This window comes from Melanotaenia boesemani, chromosome 12 (assembly GCF_017639745.1).
Source record: "Melanotaenia boesemani isolate fMelBoe1 chromosome 12, fMelBoe1.pri, whole genome shotgun sequence".
Taxonomy (NCBI): Eukaryota; Metazoa; Chordata; class Actinopteri; order Atheriniformes; family Melanotaeniidae; genus Melanotaenia; species Melanotaenia boesemani.
Window position 1 is genome coordinate 18941018 of NC_055693.1, and position 23460 is coordinate 18964477.

Below are 23460 nucleotides of genomic sequence, written 5' to 3' on the forward strand. Positions count from 1 at the left end.
AATTAATAAAACACAAGGAATAAGTAAATTATATGCTTTAATGTATGCAAAGCCATGTTGTGGCTAATACCATAAAGTGGAGACTCTCTACCCTCCACCAAAGGGAGGTTCCGCTCCCTGCTCCTCCTCCAGTGTTTGTTTCCATGGTGACGGTGCCTACGATGGCTGCGATGCCTGGTGCTGCCCAATGGGACATGGACCCCAATATAGAGAGTCCTGTGGCCTGGTGAGGAATCCCAGAGAGGGTAAAAGGAAGACCAACATAACCAACACAGCTGTTTTCTGTGTGTGTGTGTATGTGTGTGTAGGTCAGTGGGTCTGTGTGTGTTTACACATGGTTTTTAGACGCTGGACACCTAATCATGATGTTGTGGGTGATAGCTGAACATTACTTCTGGATTTACATCTATCTAAATGCATTTTCAGCTCTACTTTATAATGAGATTCCTTTTCCTGATTTAATTTAGTCACATTCCACACCACAAGATTTTGTGAGAATATATTCATTAGTGGATGGTAATTTTATACCCACTGGCAAAGTGAAGGTAAAGCTTTACTCCAAATTTTAAATAAGTTATTTTGGCCCAGATTATCATGAACTTTTCCAGCTCCAGGCAAGTGTTGATTTTATGTAGTTGACATGTCAGGACTGGCAGTCCAGTGAAGTAACCAGTTTTAATCAATGCAGAAGTTGGTTTGGTCATTGTGTTGTTAAAATAAGCATTCTCCAAAATCTTATTCAGCCTTGACACTTGTTTACAGAGATTATTACCAGACTCTCACAGCCTTTTAGCTAAATAATGCACTGTAGATGATAAAATCCCACTCTGGTCTTAAGCAGGTTGAAAAGAAAAAGAAAAAAAAAAGTTATGAGCTTATCCTCAGCTTTACTCCAAAAAGACTCAACTTCTTTAAAATGTTCTTTTTATATTGAGTCTGTAGCTGATGTTACCATTTAAACTAATTTGTTTTTTTATTTTTCTACCAGTTGTTTTACTACAGCATTGTGCAGGGTTTCCAGTGTTTATTCCCTGGTCCCATATTTTGCTGTCTTGGTATCATTAGAATGAAATGATGTGTCAGTCGTTGTATTTTGGTTTTCTGTTCTGTAGTTTAAACAGCTGGAGGCTATATATATATATATATATATATATATATATATATATATATATATATATATATGCATATATATATATATTCATTCATTTTCTGAATCGCTTAGTCCATTAAGGGTCGTGGGTAAGCTGGAGCCTATCCCAGCATGAATAGGTGAGAGGCAGGGTACACCCCTATATATATACATATATATATATATATATATATATATATATATATATATATATATATATTTTTTTTTTTTTTTTTTTTTTTTTTTTTTTTTTTTTTCTTTCAGGTTACTCTTATTATTTTGGAATGGCTGTTATTACAATCATGGTCTCAGGCTCCTGGGAATTTGTGTTGACAAGTTGTTAAAAAACCCCTATATTATATTTCAGATACTATACATGTCATGCAGACAGTGCAGACTTAGGCTGAGAATATAGCTGCTTTTAATTGTGCATATGCATGTTTATCATGGCTGCATCACATATTTTGCATTGTTTGAAGGATCATTTGTGCACGTCTTCAGAAATTAACACTACGTATTCACAAGCTGCAATATGCAAGCTTGTAGGGACGGTTTAGGGACCATTTTGACCAAATGTAAGGTCACAGGGTCAACTGCAGTAAAAATGATGGAAAGTTTCTAAGACAAGCTAAGTTGTCTGAGATTACTTGTATCTTTACAATGGTGACAGACATGCTTGCCAAAATAGATGGAAAGAGACCACTGTTATTTTAAAAGTTGACATGGAGACATAAAAAGTAAGTGGAATAAACTCCAAGGATTGTTACATGTGTGCATGGAGGAAGATGGTGGAGGCACAGAGTGGGGATGGTGCAGATGAGGTGGTTTATCAACCAGTCATTCACATCTGAATTGGCTAAGCAGTTTTACCAACTTTCATTTTGCATATACTCTACAAAATTTGCAATTCTATCTGATCTGAGTTCTCTGATGACACAATTCCCTATTGGAATCCCCCAGCTATAAGCATGGCACAGCAAACATAAGGTTAAAAAGGAAGTATATTCTCAGTCTAAGCCAGTCCTTTGTTATTTTCAATGTCCCCTCATACGGAGCTTGGCATAAAGGCATTTTCTTACTCTGTCCCTTCTACTAGGAACATAATATGACTCCATTTAGGAATGTTCATACTTACTTCAAGGCAAATAGAAAAAAATTCTCTGGAAATTAATTCCTCATTTTACTACTTTCTTGCATTTTCTTTTGGTACTTTTTATTGAAATAATTTCGGTATAATTATCTTTGTTTGTTTGTTAGTAATCTTGTGTCATGATCCGTGGGTTTTGGGTCTGGTTTTGATTTTAGTATTTTTAGATTTCTATATTTATTTAGTTATGTTGCTTTGTAAGGCTGAATTTTGTGCATTATGTACTGGTTTGTCTATTTTGTGGAGCCGGTTCCTTTGTTGATTCAGTTTAGTTTACTTCCAGTTTACCTGCTTTCTGTTTGCTGAACACACAAGATGGACATGATGGGCTTCCTCTCTAAGTTTCCTCTATCATTTGTGCATGACTATTAAATTTCCTGTAAGAGGAAACAAAATGATCTTTTAAACTATTGCCTAATACACAGAAAAAAATTTAGATGTAAAGCTGTTTGTTGTTGTCTAAATCTAAAAATGTAGAAAGGTATAGCTCTAGGCCAGGGATCACCAACTCCGGACCTCTTGAGCCAGTGTCCTGCAGGTTTTCAATATCTCCATACTGCAGCACACCTGACTCAAATAATGGGTCGTTAAGAGGCTGGTGTAGACCTTGACTATTGACTATTTAATTTGAACCAGGTGTGTTGTAGCAGGGATGCAGTGAAAACCTGCAGGACACTGACTCAAGAGGTCCAGAGTTGGTGATCCCTGCTCTAGGCCTTTAAAGAAGTTACTCAGACCCACTTTGTTTTGATTGTCCATGTTTTTCTGTGCGATTGTGAAATTACTGATGCAAACTCAGCTCCCCCACAGTTTCTGCCTCCTACTCTGCTCTTATCTTTTAACAGTGAAAAAGCTGTCAAGGGGAAAGCAACCACTGTGAGGATAAAGTGGGTGGAATCAGCTGCAGCAGCCGTTCTGCTGCTACAGGCTTTTTCATACCTTCAAAATCTTCCTGCTCAAAGTCGGCTCTCTGTTGTGACCGTGTTCCTCCCCTGTCCAGTACTGCCTCATCATCATTCCTCTGTTAGACACACATATGCATACACACATACACAAAATATATATATATATTAAACATTTTACTTATTATTCTAGAGAAAAATCACATAGTTGCATCAACACAAATGGAAGATTAAACCTCTGCAGCTTTCTAATGTCACACGAATGTTGCATAAAATGAAATGTTTGTCGACTTGGTGTTCCCGCACAGTGGAGGGCATTATGAACAAACACATTATCCCCTGCATAGCATGGTTGCCTTGGAAACTAATTGCAAGTCTTTATTGTGAAAAGGACTTTCATGAAAGTCCAGACTGAAAACTGGTCATAAGGGGAGCAATATACTACCTACCTACTACTTTAGTTTAAAGTGCCTCCCCTGCAGTGATGTGATCTGCTCTGTTGAAGACATCTGAGCTCAGTTCATTTGAATTGTCTTGTCTTTATTAATCTCCTGAGATTTAATTTTGCAAGTATTCACTGTATTAATGCTTAAAAATGATGCTGTTTTCGAAATAATGATATGGTGAGTGTTAGTGTCTTTTTGTAAAGTTTTATCAGATAATAATTAGCAGCATTATTGTTATTAAGATTGAGATGTTGGCTTGTGAGATTTTCAGAAGCATCTATAATAAGCTAAAATAGTTTTTACAAGGTCTTAAAATATTAGTAACAGTCTTTTAATAGTTTTTTACACTCCTAAAGACACTTATAACTGAAATTCCCATGATGTCAATGATGAAGCCTAAACGTTTTTAGTCTATTAGGATTATTATTTGATTTTGCATTTATTAGTGAATATGCATTTTTAACCGATATAAACCAAGAACTATTCATCACTGTCAAAAAATCTTTTCTTGCACACTTTAAGCCATCAGCTAACAGCCTCCCCATCTGAAATGAGCATGTGAATGAAAATCTTCTCAGAGTTACTGTTGTCATTTTATTTACTGATGTATTATCTTCTACCACCCACACTTAACATTTAATAATACAAGAAGATATTTAAATGCAAATTCAAATTAATACAAACATTAGTAGACTAAGTTAAGCTTGTTTTTATTAATCTCCTGAGATCTCAAATTACTTTTTCATTGCTAGTCTGCAGGTAGATATGCATTAAACATCCAAAAGAGTCATTCTAAGGAGGAAAATATCCCTTATAAGACAAAGTGAATTGAAATTTCATCAAGTCTGTTTGAGCACTTGGTCTGGTTCTGGATAAATTGGCAGCTACATCCAGAGAATATGGACCTTGTTAATTAGATTCAAAAGTCAGAGAAAATCAGCAGTTTCCGTGGTGAATGCTGGCCTGCTTATGTAACACTTGTGAAAGGAGACGAGTGAGGAGGTGGAGAGCGGTTTTCTACAGAATCAGCACCAATCACCATTGAACATGAAACTGAACATGTGCTTTTACCTCCTTTATAAAAAAGAATGGTCATTTTTTTTTCTTTATTAATAAAGATGCATAATGGTTTGAATAATTCTAAACAGATGAATTCTGAACATGATCAGTGCATCACATCTCAGAATGAACACAGAGCAGCCTCACACAGTCACACTAATGAGAGAAGCATTCAGCATAAAGGTGACATAACCAGTGTGGTACATGAGGAGGTGAAGGTAGAGGTACCCAGTCATAAATCATCCTCAGTCAGTTTGTGCAACACTGCTTTGTTCGGAGATTTGCACACAATATGCAAACATACACATATGTTTAGTTGTTTTTCTTTTTTTATTTCTTTTTTTTTTCTACTTGTTAGCACAACAATCTGCAGCTTTACAGGAGTCTGTGATGATGTGATTTGCTTAAAAACACACACACACACATTAACAGCTGTGTCTGTAAAGCATATAAGCATACACTTACTTCTGGAGAGATTTCTGCTGCCAAATATAAGAGTCAAAGCACTTATTACATGAGGTATTTTTATCCTGAAAGCTAGCTTGATTCCTGCTTTTGCCTGAGCCGTCTTGACCACCAGTTGACCATCAAAGCATTATAATAATGAAGTGAACTGATGCTCACAGCTGCAGCACCACATGAGCTGGCCAGGGCAGCAGGCTGATGTTAATAATCTGACTACAGGAAATGGATCAACATCCCGCTTAGATTAGACTGCCAGTAGCTGATAGTTAAATACCAGTTCATTCTAAATGTCTACCATGCTCACACGGAACTGATGAAGCAGTATTAATGACCAGGACATTCATCATTTATAATCGGTCAAGTCCTCTGAAAAGAAACTCAAAGCAACATATGTTCTTGATCTGGATCAAACCAAATAAATGTGCATGCAAACACGAGCAGTGCTGTGGAATTAAAAAGGACTTACACGAACGTTTATGTGCAGACTTGCATACCATTTTTCAGTCTGGGTTCTGATTGGATTTAATTGGATGTATATGTATACATAGTTCTCAAAGCCAACTATTACAAAGAAGGGCAAATATACAGAGAAAACATTTAATACTTGTCCAATTAGTACACACACTGCTACCCTGCAAAATCACATTCAAGGACTGGCAAACCACAAAGTTAAAGTGATATCACAGGATGTAGCACACACTTGGATCTGATCCCTACAGATGGCTGTGGCAATTTTGAAACCATCAACAGCAACACAGGCTTTTGTGTGGCATAAAATGCACTGTAATCCTTAAATGTTTTTACTTAGGAATTCAACATCCAGTAAGCGGGCACATTAATAATAACCTACCAAACCTACAAAAGTATTCGTTTTATGCTGAGCTTCGAGTCATCATTAGGCTTCCTTAATATCAACATCTGTCCCCAACCTGTAAAATGCTGACAATATTATCTTTTTAGTCTGGCAGTGGACTCTAAAAAAGGGCTTCACAACTTTGCCTTGTAACTTTACACACTATATTTTGCTCTCTGTTGCAGACATGCAAGTCTTCCATCAGAGACGTGCTCCACACCAGTAAAGCAGTTCACACGCGATAAATCCAGCATGTATAAGACTCCAAATTAAGTCATATCCTACCTCATTATTAAAGCACCAAGGAACGTCCAAAGTCTCAGGATGCATGAGCCTCCCTTTTATGTCCTCTCAAGTCAGTTTAGACAGAATGCTACAGTGTCAAAAATCTGAGCTCTGAGCAAACCTCACACCATGTCTGACAAGGACTGATGCCGTCTGTTGTGTCAAACAACTGGAATCTGTGATTGAGCATCCGTCATCACTCTCTGATCGTGAGATTACAGATTATTTAGCCCAACAGGATTTTATCGGAAATGAAACTCAGTTTATAGCATCTTTTCTCTCCCCCTGCATGTATGTAAAGAAATGCTATATAAACTTGTTTTACGTGAAATGAACTTGGTCTTAGAGAAGAGTTTTACTGAACTATTCCAAGGAAGGACTAACTCACCAAACTTCTTCGCCCAACTGATGATGCACATGAAGAGGAAACCTGAAAGAAAATACATTTTTCCTTGAGTCAGTCAGGTGGTGGGAAACATGTTGATACTTGATACAGAAACTTTCAAAACAAAACCCCAGAGAATAAACTTATGGATAATCACGTGTTTGCCAGCAATCAGATTACTGAGATTTTCAAATGCTTGTGCATTGTGAAGGTCAGGTTTTTGATCTGACATGTCAGAGCTAAATCTATAAAAGTAGCTTCAGAGAAAATACATCCTCAGCCTTTCACTAAATGGAGAAATCTGTTCAGATATAAATAATTGATGGACAACAATACATCTCCTCCATTATGATCCACAGATATCAATGAGCACGGGTCCTCATCTTATTGAAAACAATCCTCTTGAGACTTCTGATGTTTATCATCACAATGGATTTTTTTTTTTTAAACAAAAAGATTACATGTGGTTTTGATTTAGTGATGATAGGACTGTTTTTATATAAATGTAACATATGGCACTACATTTGTATAATGAATAAGGCCACATGCTGAATTCAGTGTATCAAGAGAACATCTGTCACAAAAGAGGATTGTTTTCTATAAAACCATGAAACACAAGCCATTAGACATCATTGAAAAGGCATCTGAACAACTAAACTATAAGAGCAAACACATTGAGTATATTCTTGTCTTAATAAAGTTTTTACTTCAAAACATCAAATGAATAAAATGCTCCAAGATAAAATTATGTCATCCCCGTTGATTCAGGAAACTGAGTCATCATTTGTCAGAAGAAACTCCAAAAAGTAAACTTTTATCGGCTCAAAGCTCCAGAGGTAGCCTCGTCATCTGAGCTGCAGCACTAACCACTTTGATTCAGCCTCTTGGAGATTTGCTTCCTATTCATTATCTTTTACACTTCGCAGTCTTGAAGTATCACTAAGTAAATATGTGTCCCGCGAGATTCGTGCTCTTTACGCTTGCAGCAGCGGCTCTACCTGAGCTCCTTGATCCGCTGAATCCATCCTCCTCTCTCAGCAGCTCAACGACGCAAAAAAAACAGGAGCAGAGACCTCCGCCGTGTATCCGTATCCCAACAGGTGTAGTGGTGACTGAGCGAGCACACAGCGGTCACATGTGTGTGCCCCTTGGTTAGATGCTCGCTGATGATTAGCGCTCCTCAAATGCTCATAAAAAAGAAAACATGCGCATCTCTGCCAGCTTACGTGGACGCGTCGCTCTTTAACGGTTTTGGCTGTTGTTAGAGGCTCAGAGCTAAAAGACTGGGATAAAAACCAGTCACCAGATAAAACTGTTTATTTTCTCCATTGTTATTCTCTGAAGTGCATGAATCAGCCCTCAAGTTATATAAGCAGCTATAGCCGGAGTAGCCTATCTATTATCTGTTTAGCGTTTCCTCACATTTTCCAAACAAAGTGTCACCTAAAGGAAATTTAACTTAAATGACCTGAGTGATAAAAATTGCATTTTCTTTTTAATTTCAGTTCACGAAAATAACTAAAATACAGTAGAAGGTAACGTTTTTTTCTTAAAGAGTTAAATTCAAACTAAACACACACTTGTTTTGTTGCAGCCAATCCACTTCTACTGAAATATTAATTTATCAGTGTCTAAGAAACAGATTTGATCCTGCTCGTTGTTTTTGTTTGGTCCAGTGCAGTCTTAAAGCACTGGTTTGTGCCAGTTTAAAAGTTTACTTGGCCATCATGGGCTGGTGGAACCACAACAGAATTACTGAGACTTAACGCCCTGAATGTCTCCTCCTGATGACCTTTGGCATCTTCAACTTCTTCATCTTGAACTTTATATTCGTTGGCCCCTCCGTACCTTCATCCTGCTAACCAGGGGCATTATTACATTATTTCTAGAAGAATCCATCGTTGGAAAATTTGCTTGGGTTCAGGGATGTGACAGAGGGAAAAGTGGTCTAAGGAGTCAGAGTGTCCCTGTTCTGAGGCTTTTATTTAAAGTGACTGTTATTTCTTGTAAAAAAAATTAATTAATTAATTAATTAAATAAAAAAAAACATATCTAAAATATACAAACAGGACGTCATTATTCCCATCTGGATAACAGAGATGGAAATAAAGAAAGTGATGTAAAATCAACAAAGAGACTTGACTATAGCATTAAATTGTTTTTTTTTTTAGCCAGAGAGAGGCCTAAAATAAGTCAAATTATTACAAAGTTACTTTGTTCCCTTAGTTACAAACCCAGCCACTGACAAGAATCCTAAAATTACCACTAACACAAACTTGAAACCTCGTTGTGTTTGGCTTTTTTATGTTTGAGGGCGTGAAAACGTTTCATAGGTCTATCCAGCAACTTATTGTCTTATAGTCCATATTTAAAGTTATAGTAAAGCAGCACAACCTGAGAATTAACTTTCCAGGGAGAATATCATGGTTGGGTGTCATCACAACAATCTGCGTTGTGGAGTTCCTAGAAATGCTAGTTGGGTTGTTGATGTAATTTTCATAACTCGAGTTATGTGTTTACAAGCCTGTTTGTGGAGTTCATAACGTCTGGATTGCAAATGAAAACATTTGAGCGATTTGCACAGCATGGATTCCTTTAACTGACACAAATATAAAAGTGTCGCCATCTGGCGTAGCTCACAATTCATGTCAATTTGGAGATGGATTTCCAGAGAAAATCCGCAATATGTCCTTTAACTGAGTCGTAAATTTAAGTTTGTTTATGAAAAAATATTTATTAAAGAAACAATTTTTAAAAGGCTGCGTCTGGAATAGTCTGGGATCCATAAACTGAGAAGCTGTTTGGCATACACTTATCGCCATCTGCTGTTAATCGCTGGGAAGGCCTATATATGGATAAATAGCAGGGACTGCGCTGTGCCACACCTCATACTGACAGCTGTGAGCATTTTCTCCACACCGAGTTCCAATTAGCTGCACAATGAGCTCACAGTGCAGTACACACACACACACACACACACACACACACACACACACACACACACACACACACACACACACACACACACACACATATATATATATATATATATATATAATCTTTTCTTTTTCAAATGGCGCAGTGAGAAGAAAAGCAATAAAGGTAGATTAAATAAAACAAGAGGAGTGAGTTGTGTTGTTTTGTCCTCTGCATATTTATTCTATGGCTTTGCACATTTTTGCGCAGTTCAGACTCCTCTAAAGTGTCTTTTCCCGTGGCTGCCAAGCATAAAATTAGTCAACTTTGCTGCAATGTGCGCAACAGGACATCCAATCTTAGGCAAGTGGAATAGTGCAATCCAACCAAATGTTGCAGCAACTACCTTTTTTTACCTTTAAGAAAAATAAAAACACATAAAGACAATTCCAGTCATGCACCAACAGTCGCTATAATTACGTTGAAATTATGTCTGATTACACCTAGAAAACGTGTCTTCCTTTCTTGTATTCCTTTTTTTCAACTTCTTCTTTTTCTTCTTTTTACGCGGGAAGATTTATTTGGCCTCGCGGTTTTTCTGTCGTTAGACAGATGTATAGATGTACTAGATGTATACTTATGAATTCATCATGTTTTTCGACGAAACAGGAATGTCTTCCATAAATAGGATTTAATGAGGGCCATTTAAGATATTCTCAGAGATGCGCACCGTCTCAGAATCTAGACATAACCGCTCTGAATTTATAGACAGATGCTTTAGGCCCAAGGAAAACATATATAATTTAACTTTCTGTCGCCATAAATGTAAATCACTTTAAACAAATGGGATTAGGTGAATCACAGCTGAATGACAGTTAACATCATTTATTATGTTTCAGTCACATTACAGCATGATATACAGAATTTATCACAACAGCATAGCGTTAAAGGCGATGGGGGAAAACGACTGAAATAAATTAATAGAAATAAAAAAACTAAATCTACAACACTTAGAACTTCGTTAACTACGTTTCATGTAGCAGTGATTGATAACGTCATTTAAACTTACAGTAGCTTACAGTTTGATAAGTACAAAATACTTTTTTTTCCACTGACAGGGATTAATATGCCAGTATATGCTACACAAGACCATTTCCATGTACTGGTTCCTAAATATCTTTAACAGTTCAGGCTACTTAACAAAAGAAGGTTTTGCTGTCGAAAACACTAATTATCGATCCCATTTAATCTTATGTTGTGTACATTCAATATTCACTATCACAAATGTCCAATAGTATGTACATTATATTCATAATTACAATTAATTAATTCACTCTGAACAGTTTGAAGACAATGCGCCCAGTTTATGGCAGAACTGGGGAAAAAATGTACATTTTTACCATTTGTCCAACCGCGCATTGATTTGCCTAGATAGATAGATAGATAGATAGATAGATAGATAGATAGATAGATAGATAGATAGATAGATAGATAGATAGATAGATAGATAGATAGATAGATAGATAGATTGACTGATTGATTGATTTTCTTGTTTTAACTGTGAGGATAGAAACTGTAATAACCAATGTCCTTTGTGCAATTTTTCTCGCACTCCCTCGGTGCCAGCAGCTCAGATTTTAACGGGGACACTGTCTCTGGAACCGGGGTGGCAGACGGTGAGATCCTTCTCCGTTTGGCCTGTTCAAAGATACCAGAATCACTCGAATCAATGGATTTAATAGAGGATGGCGTCTCTATCCAGCTCGACTCCGATGTCATGTCTTTGGGTTTGGTTTCCTCCGAGCCACCGATAGGTGACCTCTCTGTGGTGATGGAGTCTCCCTCCTCGGACAGGTAGTTGGTGCCTGCTCTGCTTCCAATGGAATTAGAGGGCCAGCAAGAAAAGACCGAGCTGGATTTGCTATTTACGCCACAGTACTGCGGCGGCGTGCGTCCTCCCCAACCAGACGGGTCTGCGTAATAGCCAAGAGGCCGGTTGGAGCAGCCCGCCGTCGGCAAGGGAAGAGCTTTTACTCCGGCCGCTGCGTAGGACAGCAAGGTGGCCGCGTTACCGGCGAAATCGGCGGCGTCGTATGCCGAGGCAGCAAAGTCCAGTCGGTTGTTGGCAGGGGTGACAAACCATCGCTGCGGGGGGGTGGCAACAGTGGGTTCTTCGGTTTGCTGCGGGGATAGCAAGCTGTTGCCGAGTGGGACGCTGCGCTCCGTGCCAGGACCAGTCCCCATGCCAGGGTGAAAGCGAGATTTGGCATAAGTGCTGACAAACTGGTCCTGCAGGAAAGAGCTAGGCATGGCATATCTCGCACCCGGCACGATCTGTGAACGTGGAGAGTCACCCGGTGATGGAGTTAGGCGGTCAATGTCGCAACCTGTGTAGACACTGAAAAGATGGAGAGGAAAACAGAAACAATTCAGACACCGAATTGTGTGCAATGGTGGGTTCTCTAGAAGTGAGAAAAATGTAGGTCAACGGGGCCTATTGATATCTCAAATTTAGTGTGGAACCCGCCCCTCTTCCGTAAATCAACTTTATGGTGAGATTTCCGATGATTTCAAAGCTCAAAAGAGGCCCTCTGCCTTATCCAATTAAAACACGATAGAAATAAGAAAAGATGCTTGGACAAAAAAAAGTCAGCTTGTCTTTTCTGGATTTGTAACACAGTATAAATGTACAAAGTGAAACTCAGAATGCCTAACACCCCGGTGCGCATTTAGGAAAAAAAAAAACAGAATTCAAATGAACAAGCAGCTGTTATTGATTAAATCTTAACGAATTCATCACTAATTATTGTCAAATATTAAAAAAAAAAATTAACATTTCTGTCCATTAAAATAAAAAAATCCATCTTCCCATTTTCCTTTAATTTGTCTGATAATCAGTCAATTTCACAATGAACTTCAGCAGTATTTAAAAATGAGTTTTTCATCATTTTTTTCAAAGAGGAAACGTCGTTGTTTACATTTATTTTCAATCATTTTCAATCCTTTTAATAATTAATATTACAGCAACATACAACCAAAGACCAAAAAAGTGAAGTAAAATAAAAAAGTAAATGAATAAATAAAAGAAAAATAACTTACGTGTCATAGTTATCCCGAAATCCTTTTGCGAAGGGATTGTGGTCGATTTTCAGTTGCGTAATCTGTGAGGGGGGATAAATTATTCAGTTATTTGGAGATTAAAGTCAGGAGTTTAGTGCAATGAATATCAAAATAGAAAGATTTTTTTCCTTTTTGTGTGTGTGTGTGTTTGTTTTGGTGCAAGGTTTAAAATTTGTGGAGAAAAAAAATCAGCAAACAAAAGAAGAATAACTCCATCTGAAAGTCCTGTTGGAATTTTAGTTTTTCTTTCCCACTGATTCACTTAAAATTTTACATTTTCTGCTATGTTTAAAGATAGAAAACTTTTCTAACGCGTTTAAAGGACTTTTTCTTTTGCTTAACTGACATTGAAATTCTTAGAGTGGACATCTGTGTGTGTGTGTTGTTAAAGAAAAAAGTGGTCATACATCGGTGTTTTGATAAGCTGTCACAGCGATGAATTGCGTTTCTGTGAAGGTAAAAGTCTGGACCCTTCCTGGCTGGCTGGTGTCCTCTGTCCCATCCTCGTTTACTTCCACCACATGGAGCCTGGGCTGATATTTATGGAGAGACTGGAGAACCACCATCTGGAGTTTCGATTAAAGACGCGCGTCAGAAACTCACTTTAAAAGTTTGTAAATATTATTAAAACACGAAGCTACACTGTTGAGCTATAAATAATATAAACAGAAAATGAGTAAGCATGCCCACAAGAAAAATAAGTCAGTTCAACAAAAGAGGAAAGAGGAAAAAAGCTTTCAATTAAGTATTGATTAAATAAAAAGGAAAAAATAATGAAGCATATGTGTGTGTTTAAGATGGATATGCGTTACATTACCTGCCCTGTGTTGTTGGAGGCGCCTTTGTTGTTTGTGAGCTTTAGTTTCCCAAAAGATATTTCTTGGCGCATCCAGTGCGCACCAGTATTTGGTGAGTCCGGGTGCATGTAAACTCTATTGCCTGCAACAGTTATTCAAAGAAAAGAGATTGACCTATAAGTATGATTAATTATTTCAAAACTAATTCACTTGAAGGAAATATTCTAAACGAATTTTAAGCACATAAAACATTTTAACAAGATTTAATGTGTTTTGTTTGCTTTTTTTTTAATAAAAACATTTAATAGCTACCTATCACATTTGTGTCTGCTTTTCCACATGGCACCCACTTTCCTCCTTGAAATCGCCAGTGATTTGGATCAGCGAGAATTACATCCACGAAAATATTGTAATGAGCAGTGGGATCGAGGCCGGAAATGTTGAAGCTTAAAAATGGAAACATTCGTCTGCGGAGAAAACGCAAATAACCAGAAATATTTTTAAAAAATAAGAAAAAAAAACACGCCTTGCAAAATCAAAAGCCATCTAAATCTGTATCAACTGATCAATGTTGTGTTTTATTCCAGTCTTGCTTCGGCGTTAGACAGTGTCGTTATTCGTTTTATTGTGATGGAGATAATTTAATAAAACACACCTTATTTTGAACTTTAGAGTTAATAAATAATAAAAATAAAAACGACTAATTCTTCTGGCCTTTGACGGATGCACAGGCGTGCGTACTTACCGCCCTTGCTTTGTGATGATCATCTCTGTTTGGTGTCTGTGAAACTTCAGCCACAGGGCCCTGTTGCACAGGTAAACCTGCGCTTTCCCCGGAACCAGTCCTGCTTGCGCCGAGGAGAACTGGTAGAAAGCTCCTCCTTGGTATGTGTGTCCATATTGTTGCGCGTAAGGGTAACCTGCTGCCGGGTAGCCTTGAGGAGAGGTGTTGGTTAAAAGGCTGTTATAAGCTCCATTAGTTATAACTGGATGATGTGCCATATAACGGCTGGGACTTCCGATAGAAAAAGCCGGGTGCGCTGGTCCATGCTGGCTCGGGTAAGGAAACATGGCACTGGAAGCTGATGAGACTGACTGCGGCTGGGTAGACGGAGAAAAGATGCACCTTTCTCCTGCAGATCCATCGAAATTATGACGGATGTCAGAGACTCCGTGAAGATCAGGAGAGAGTTTGCCCCTCTGGACGTCCCCTGATGCGTCCTTGGAGTCGGGAAAATTGTCTGCCTCTGACTGATTCGTCATCTCCCTGGAGTTTTTTTTCAGAGGTGAACTTCTCTCCAGGTTGTCACTTGCAGATATAATAGGATGGTCCTGTAACGAAAGCTCTGATCCGTTGGAGCTCGAAAAACCACTGCCCACATTCATAAATTTCTTGGATAGATCACTCGCCAGCGAGATGCAATTCTCGACCTGCATTAGCTCAACCTATATCACAAGCTTTTGCACACGCCTTTACTCATCTAACACTATGAAAACGCCCTGCGATGACTTGAAGTAGGGAAGGCGGCAAATTAGCCAATTGACACCATCCTGCAATCAGGATGGATTTTCTCTCCATCACTCTCTCCGTTCTGCTAATGAAACAAGTGCAGCCATTGGTTAACTCAAGGCTGTAATTTAATTAGACAGCTCTTAATTAGGACAATCTGAGGAGCGCATGAGCAAAGTGATTTGTTTGTAGTGTGACATGGGCCTATATGTGATTAAAACATATGGAATCCCATTGATTCTTCCCTATAAAAAAAGAAAAAAGTAATCAAAACAGGAGCGCAGTAATTATGACAGCTGCCCCCCCCCGGCACTCACACACACACACACACACAGACACACACACACACCACCGCCACCAGCTGCGTTGTTTACCTTTGCCTACGTTATTTACCTATTTATGCGGCATGAGTGCCAAAGTATGTCTGCCGAAGAAACCAAGATATATTATTAAAACACCAAAAATGACAGTCCATGACAGGCAGCGCATCTGAGGCCTTAAAATGTTTGTGATATGGCGTGAAATCATGGCGTCCCACTGAAGATGTGTTTATGAGTCCCACAGCTGGTAAATATTTTATGCTCTAAAAGTTATGAAGCAGTGCACTGATAAGAGCGAGTCCTGTGGCTAATACAGCTCACTGGAAGGTCTGGAAACACTAAATAGGGACTGTTGGCTGAAAATGACTGTAAAACGAGTTTGTGTAACTTGTCCTTTTTGAGGAAGTAATTAATTAGTAAACATTATAGGTGCTCATTAAAACTATAGATGCTTGCTAAGAATATTTATATTTAAATTTAAAAAAATTGTTTCTAGTTAAGATCTGATTGTTCCAGATGAGGTTGCCATTGCTGCTTTAGCTTTAATTGATGGGTTTAGTTTAAATTAAAAAATTTTGTGAAGGTTACAACGATTCAGCCATCTTTAGAGGAAAAGGGAGCTGCAGCTGGTATAAATACATCCCTGGTTAATTTACTGACAAGGTTTTGACTAAGTTAACCTATAACGCTGTTAGGGGGGTGGGGGGGTGATAAACACAGTGAATGTATAGCTGCATAACTCTGTAAACTGCAACAGAACACCTGAAATATAATGAATGATGTCAATATCTCCTCCCCCCAAGCATACATTTTTAATGCATTTTTGGCCAATTTTAGCAATTGTTCTTCATGTAAAATAGTTATGTTTTATATTTTTACTGCATTGATGCACATTTCTCATATTTGTCATTTTTGTTTCTTCTAGATACAATTCCAGAAATGCCATTTTAGAACTGGATTGCAGCTTCAGCATGAAAATGTACGTTTTTCTGAGTAACTTTTGCTATGTACTGGGGTATGATTAACCAGTCAGTGCATACTGAACAATCAGAGGCAAATAAGGTTAATGAAACACCAGCAGAGGCCAATTTTATTGGTGGGTACGACCACCAGCTTGTATCTCTAATGAACAGATGAATCTCTAAAGCTAACAAGAGAGGTCATTACAGAAGGGCTACTGGGTCCAGCAATCTCCTTCTGAGAAACTTGCAAGCACAGGCTTGTCTGTGCCCAAGGAAAAGAGGCCACTCCGCTCTACTCATTACAGGATTATGGTTCACTTCCATCACTGATCTTTAATAAGCAAAGTGTTTTTTTTTTCCCCCTTCTCTTTCTCTCTCTCTCTCTCTCTCTCTCTCTCTTTCTCTCTCTCTCTCTCTCTCTCTTTCTCTATCCCACTAAACAAACCAATTGTTGAATCAGCCATGCAGTAATTCTGTGTTTCCCCAGGAGTTTTAGTACCTGTTTATCAGACTAAGTCTTTTCTCTATTGGCTTAGCTTGCCAGTGGACATAATCAAAGAGGAGAGGGGCTGATTTGTTACGCCGGTGGCCAGCTTTGTCCCTCAGGGAGTTATAGAGCAGCATAGGTTAGTATGTCTGCCTCCTGGCTTGCACACACCCTCCTTTGACCAGCTGAGCATAATGCTGTGACTCATTGTGAACAGCATTTATAGCTATTTTTATTCAAAAATATATTTCTTCAAATGTTAATATGTGCATACATGCATACATTTACATGCATTTATGTAGGCACATTATAGAATACTGTATATATATACAAGCTGGACCAAATAGCTCCAAAAGAGACATCATTATTATAAGATTACTAAAAACATGCATGTACTTAACCAGGTCTGGGTAATAATATTAATTTGAGCATAAAACATATTTTCTTCAACCCTCTTCTCACTTTTTCTGCTTCCTTCTTTTTTAAATTATTTTTTATTGTTGTGCCAAAGGAATCTGCTCGCCACCTGGGTCTAATCCAATCAATGTGAATGACAAGGAGAGAAAAAGCCTGAAAGTGAGCACCAGCTTAGGGACTTTACCTAATGCCCAGCACTGTCACTTCAATGATATGATCACAGCATACAAAATGACAACAAAATTATTGCCAGCAAGGATATAGGGACATAGTGTGCTACTCCAGTCAGGTGAAATTGCTTTTTCTGACTATGAAATGGCTTGTCTCTTGTCGGATGGGTAAACATTTCCTTGTCAGGCCAGTAATAAGGAATGAGGCACACTGGGCTGAACTAAGAGGGTAGAACCAAGGTTATTTGAGATTCATGACAGGTAGTGGCTTATATTACAGTAGCTCTAAAAATTTCATGGGAATGCATTTAAGATGGCCTTTAAGTTATTTATATGTTGTTTGCTAGATGTCACATTGCAATTTCCATCAATAAATCAAAGTGAAGGATTCCCTTCATTCTTCTTGGATCGCTGTTTATTATTATTATTATTTATTTATTTATTTATTTTAAAGCAAATTAAAAGAAGAAAAAAAACCTGCATTTACCTTAAGTCTTTAATTAACAAGCATGACTAATCCGATTGAGTGTGGTGGTGCTTTGTGCCATGCTAACATAACTATATCCCCCTGTGGCTTTCTGCCATCAGTGATCTGCTCTGTCAGAGGGAATCAGGGTGCTTTCTGACAGAAAAGACAGCTGGAGGCCTGCTAAGGGGCGAAGAGGATAGTTGTGGCTTTTAAACCCTTATTAGACGTCCTCCCTGGACACACAGAGACATGCATCTCTGCAGAAGTGCACTCCTACATCTGCTCATTATTGATGTCCTTTAAGGGTCGCCCAGTCAGACTAGACTCAAGCGTGATTCTTTCACCACAAAGCTCACAGTAAATTAACCTCAGGACAGGTGGATATTCAGTGGAAAGTGACAGAGATCATGTGTTAATATCATACCAGAACTGCACTACTGGGACTTTTTTAAGAATCCAAAACAAAATTTAAATGATTATGTTTTTATCTGGTGTAAATAGCAGATAAACTATAACTGCGGTTGATTAAAAACCAAATATTTGTGTTATTACTATACTCTATAAGTTTATAGTGAACTGACATCAATACATCAGGACATTTTATAATAGCTGCTAATTAAATTTATTGTAAATATGTGCCCCTTCTAACTAACAATAAGTAAAAAATATGTCAACAAATAATGGTAGATAACTTTAATTTGTCAGCATATGACAGTATATTTTTTAACCCAGCAGCCTACACACACGCACACACACACACGCACATACGTTGACACTTTTAAGTGCAGGTCTGCTGAATTGATGATGATGGCTGCTTTAACACAGGTAGGTAACAACGAGCTTTAATAAATCTGGGCTGAGAAGCAGCTGCAGCTTAACCTGAGGAGACTTACCCTCCAACATCACCGTTTACAAGCAATGGAGTGATAACAAGCAGTCGCTGTGTATAGTGGTCAGTAATATCAAAAATACAATTCAAATGAAAGATTAATATTATATTCTCTTTGTGGTCAATAATGGAGCATTGAATATTACACACAGTTTTAACGCTTCATCAACAGATTTAAAATTTTACTGCAAGAAAAAAAAAAGAAGTACAATAAAACAGTAGAGTGCTGTCATTGTTATTTTACATTGTTTTTTTTTTACAGTGCAGAATTAATCAGTCCAAGTATATATTTGTTAAAGGTCGGTGGACTAAGAGGGACTAACAATATTGTTATTATTTTTTTATTCAAATCTATATTTTCCAGAGTAAATCTGTTTTGGTTTTTACCTGCCAAATGGATGGAAATTAACATAATGACTTTTTGAGTCATTATTAATTTTCCTTTTACAGCAAAAGGTGTGATTTCATTAAGATTAGGATAAAGCAAATGTATTGGTCTTGTAAAGGTCTTAAATTGTACACCTGGCAAAGCAAATATTCTTCCAAGTTATTTTCAACTTCCATCTTTCCATCGGTTGTTTTTTTTGGATCATGACAGTATGACAATTTACACCATCCCATGAAAAAATCAGCGTGGCTCTATCCACCATGATCTATAGCTGCACTGCTCAAAAATCAAGAATAATATGAATGAGGAGGATGCTATGTGTAATTCATGCATAATTACAAATGTGTGAATGTTGTCTAATACCATTTCTGTGGCAAAGTAACACTTGTGAAATATTGCGCTCCTCTGGGTACAAAAATCCCTGAGAGAAATGCCTAAAACTGCTTCACGTTCTCTGATGTGCAACGTGTGCTTCAACAAATTGCAAGGATATAATATCAGGAAGCACAAAGTCAGAGGAAGGGCTAATATCTTTACCAAAACTTCTTTTATCACCTGCTTCTGATCTGTTATCAACTGTTTGCTGGTCTTGTTAAATTTTAAAGAGCCTGTGTGACCCAGGGAGTGCAGTTGGGGTTTGTGACCATTTTGTTATTTCTGCTGCCATGCACTCTCAGACGTCTGCAAGTGAAGAACATGGCCACTGTCCCTCAGCCAGCCCACGGCATGAAAAATTCAGACTAACTCTACTTTTTAAGCCATTTCTGATGAAAAGCACACAGAAATGAAACTGACTTATGCCAAATGAATATCATTGAGTCACTGTGATTGTGAGGCCGATGTTTGTGACTTTGAAATTATTTATTAAACATCAGTTCCATTTTAAGAGTAGCCATTCCAAGAAGTGTGCACTTACTCCTTTGAGGATTCTCTAAGGTTTTCTGAGCATCATCCACTCAAATCCGAACAATAGAAAACAATGTCTTAAGCTTTGCCTTTTGTGACTCAAACCTGCAGTACATTGCTTGGACAAGTAGAAGACAAGTACTAATTGTCTGACATTTCATCCTTTAATCGATAGGCAGACAAGATAATAAATGTTTAGTACAAAAATAGCAGGTCAAAAAAATCCGTTATCTGATTTGGTCTCTTAATTACAAATGTGCAACCACTCAGTGATTGATCTGCAATGGAAATAATCTTAAAATAAACTAGTAATGTTGCACAGCTCGCCCAACAGAAAACAAAATTCTCAGTTTGAAGAGAAAATATTTGGGGGAGAATATAGGAGCAAACAGGCGACAGTCGTGTTACAAGAATAATCTTCATTAAAATCACAGGCAACAACACCAGGCCAACACGCAACTCATTGGGAATGCAGTGTGAAAAGAGAGGCCCACAGATTATCACTCTGTGTAACTCATGTTTAATTTATCCAGGAGCAATATTGTCAAGAGCCCTTCCATTCCAAAGAACTAGAATGCTGATAAAAGCTGGAATAAGACCGAGAGAAGCCCAAAAATAACACAAGTAAAATCTCGCAAAATGCAGCGAGCACAGTTGAGAGTGAAAGCATTAGAGGCATCGTTGATATGTTTAGCACAGCTTCACAGCAGTGTAATATAGCTGCTTTTAGACTGTTAATATTTCAAAGGATGACTTCTAAATGTGGTTTACAATAAAGTGTTCACACAACAACCTGACATGATATGCAGCACTTAACCTTTGCTCTGATTTAAAACCATACCACAAAAACCTTCACATTGGCAAAAGACTCTGCATTGTATGATCCCCTAATCTCTGAAATAAAAGCTAAAAAGAAAATAGTCTTACATTCAGCCATAAGAAGCAAACCTAAACCAATTTCATGTGCTCTACAGTGTGCTTTCTTTTCTCCTCCTCCTCCTGTTTCTCATCCTCCTCCTCCTCCCCATGGCTGAGTGAAATGGAATTGCCTCTCACATTCAAAGACAGCTCTACGAAGGTGATAATAGAGCTACTCCCTGCTGTCTGCAGGCAGGAAATAGGAAAGTGGCATATGGGGCCAGGAACCAAATAGAGAGGAAATGTGACCAGGCAAGGGAAGGAACTAAAGGAAAGGTTAATGATCAGTCCTGAATTCTACAGGGAAGAGAACTATGTTCCAAGTTGAGATGAAAAATAAATGTGTCATGATTCATGTCTCCACCGCTCACATCCAGGCTGCAGCAAACAAACATGTGGAGTCCGGTTTAACAAACTTTCCCAAAGAGAAGGATCATACAGCAATAAATAGCAAGAAATGTACTGATACTTTGATGTTTCTTTTTATATAAATCATCCATAAGCTTTACAGAATGTTGCAAACCACTGAAATAAAGATATATAACTATTAACAGAGGCAAAAAATGTATAAAGATTTCCTCCTCACCAGAGCACTCCAACATGTAAAGACAATTCACAGACAATCTTTTGTATCTATAGCAGCTTAAAGAGCTCACCAACCTGTAGTGTCTCACAGAGCATTTAGGTTCATATCTTTGCAGCTAATATAAATGAAAAATGTAACTGAATGCTTTGATTGTTATAACATGTATATTACACTGCCTGGACAAAAAAAAAAGTCGCCACCTGGATTTAACTAATCAAATAGGTCGGAGCCTCTTATTGAATAATTACTGCATAGGTGATTATCTTTCAGCTGGTAACAACTTATTTAACCCAAACTGATGCAATAAGTAGCTTCTCATTTTCTTAAACAACCATGTGGAAAGACACATCCTATGGAAGGGTTTAGTAAGGATCAAATCATTAGCATCAAGCAGAGAAAGTATCTAAGAAGATGCAGAAACCACTAAAATTGGGTTAAGAACTGTCCAACACATTATTAAAAACTAGAAGGACAGTGGGGATCCAGCGTCTTTGAAGTAGAAATGTGGTTGTTACTACACCTTGGTTGAGAGCCCTATACCCACAAGACTGGATTGTCACTCTTTAGCTATGAGGTAAATCTGCTGGGGGAGAAAAAAGAATCAAATTTGTGGCAATTTGCACTTAGTTTGTGCTGCTACCGAGCTCTGCTGTAAGTTATCTATTTAATTATCTGAGAGAATGAGTGGCACCAGGAAAGAGTTAGAAATTAATCAAATTAAACTAAAAAAATCTAAAATCGTAAACTATTGTTGAGAAGTTTCAAATCATAAAGCTATACATAACATGAATCATCAATTAACAGCAGATCTGACAAATCCTTGGAACACAGTAAACACTAGATTCTAGTACCCTTCTGGCATACACTGCTGTATAAAAGGCTAGACATTAGAGACAAAGCAACATCACACAGACCGGTTCTTTCCAGATCTGACAGCTAGATCATTTCAAGCTGACACGATAACACTTAAATGCAAAGGTGACATGACAGTGTCTTCAGAGCCAGATGGATCAATACTCAGCTTGGCTCGTCAGGATTTGAGCTAGGGTTCTCCAGCCGTGGGTTTTTGTTTACCTTTTTTTTTTAATGTTGCTGATTTGATGATAGGCTATCATTGTCTGCCACAGTGTCAGCTGTGTTATCAATAAGCAGATTTCCTTTCTTATGTTGCAACAGAAAACATTGACTCATTTAATTTAACAAAAACAGCCCAGAATTCCAGGGGATACCCATAATAATATGACATATTTAGACCTTCAGCTGCTTCCTCTTCCAACCCTATGTATTGAGTCTGAGTATTGTTTTGTTTTGGCAAAAGAGAAAATGACAATTTTGATAGTTTTTCAAACTTTACCTTGGCTTTTCACTTATTTCCCAATTTTCTCAAGTGTCTCATCCCCATTGAGCCCAATATTGAGTTTGGCCTTTTCAAGATGTTGTTGACTGAATGTGCAGGTGTTCTGGTGGAAGTTTGTAAAATCAGCCTGGGGCTCAAGGGGGTTGAGATTTGATCATTTGAGCTATAGTGTGAGCACAAGGAATACTTGACACAGGATGGAAATAGTAGGATTTCATACAGTCACAAAACATATAAATCTAAATGACAGTCCAACTGCTACACATACTTGTGAAACTAAAATGATCAATGATCTGTCAACACGTAGCCACAGTCAAAAGGCGCTCGATGTAGCACACTTTTCCAAACCGTCCCCCAGTGATACAGCCAAGAAGTCCCGTACAGTCGATCAGTTAGCGAAACTCGGCAAGTTGCCTTGGTGACCATCCAGGCTGCACTGACTGGCACTATTTCTATTTTTTCCCCCTTCTCCCATCTACATCTATACACGTAAATAAAAAATCAAATCTATCTTTCAAATATTCAGGAGTCCCTTTTCCCCTGGAAGAGGTAAGGAGTATTGTTGAATAATGCAGCC

The 23460-nt window shown here is 38.0% G+C and overlaps 1 protein-coding gene across 3 annotated transcripts in view; it reads right to left on the minus strand.

Annotated features, from left to right (window-relative positions):
• Positions 1-14973, minus strand: part of LOC121650495 (T-box brain protein 1-like) — a 33039-nt gene extending 18066 nt beyond the window's left edge. Inside the window, exons 1-11 of one of the 3 annotated variants that reach the window (XM_042002040.1) lie at positions 14250-14973; positions 13817-13971; positions 13525-13652; positions 13115-13273; positions 12687-12748; positions 11171-11985; positions 8906-8912; positions 7650-7704; positions 6287-6349; positions 3216-3297; positions 71-223 (exon numbers count right to left, since the gene is read on the minus strand). In XM_042002040.1, coding sequence (XP_041857974.1) covers positions 71-223; positions 3216-3297; positions 6287-6349; positions 7650-7704; positions 8906-8912; positions 11171-11985; positions 12687-12748; positions 13115-13273; positions 13525-13652; positions 13817-13971; positions 14250-14941 — 2371 coding nt within the window. In that variant the 5' untranslated portion in view covers positions 14942-14973. Of the gene's footprint in view, positions 1-70; positions 224-3215; positions 3298-6286; positions 6350-6674; positions 6717-7649; positions 7927-8905; positions 8913-11136; positions 11986-12686; positions 12749-13114; positions 13274-13524; positions 13653-13816; positions 13972-14249 lie in introns of those variants that run through there. The other 2 variants (XM_042002039.1, XM_042002038.1) reach the window with 2 other exon arrangements.
• Between the last annotated feature and the right edge of the window lie 8487 nt (positions 14974-23460).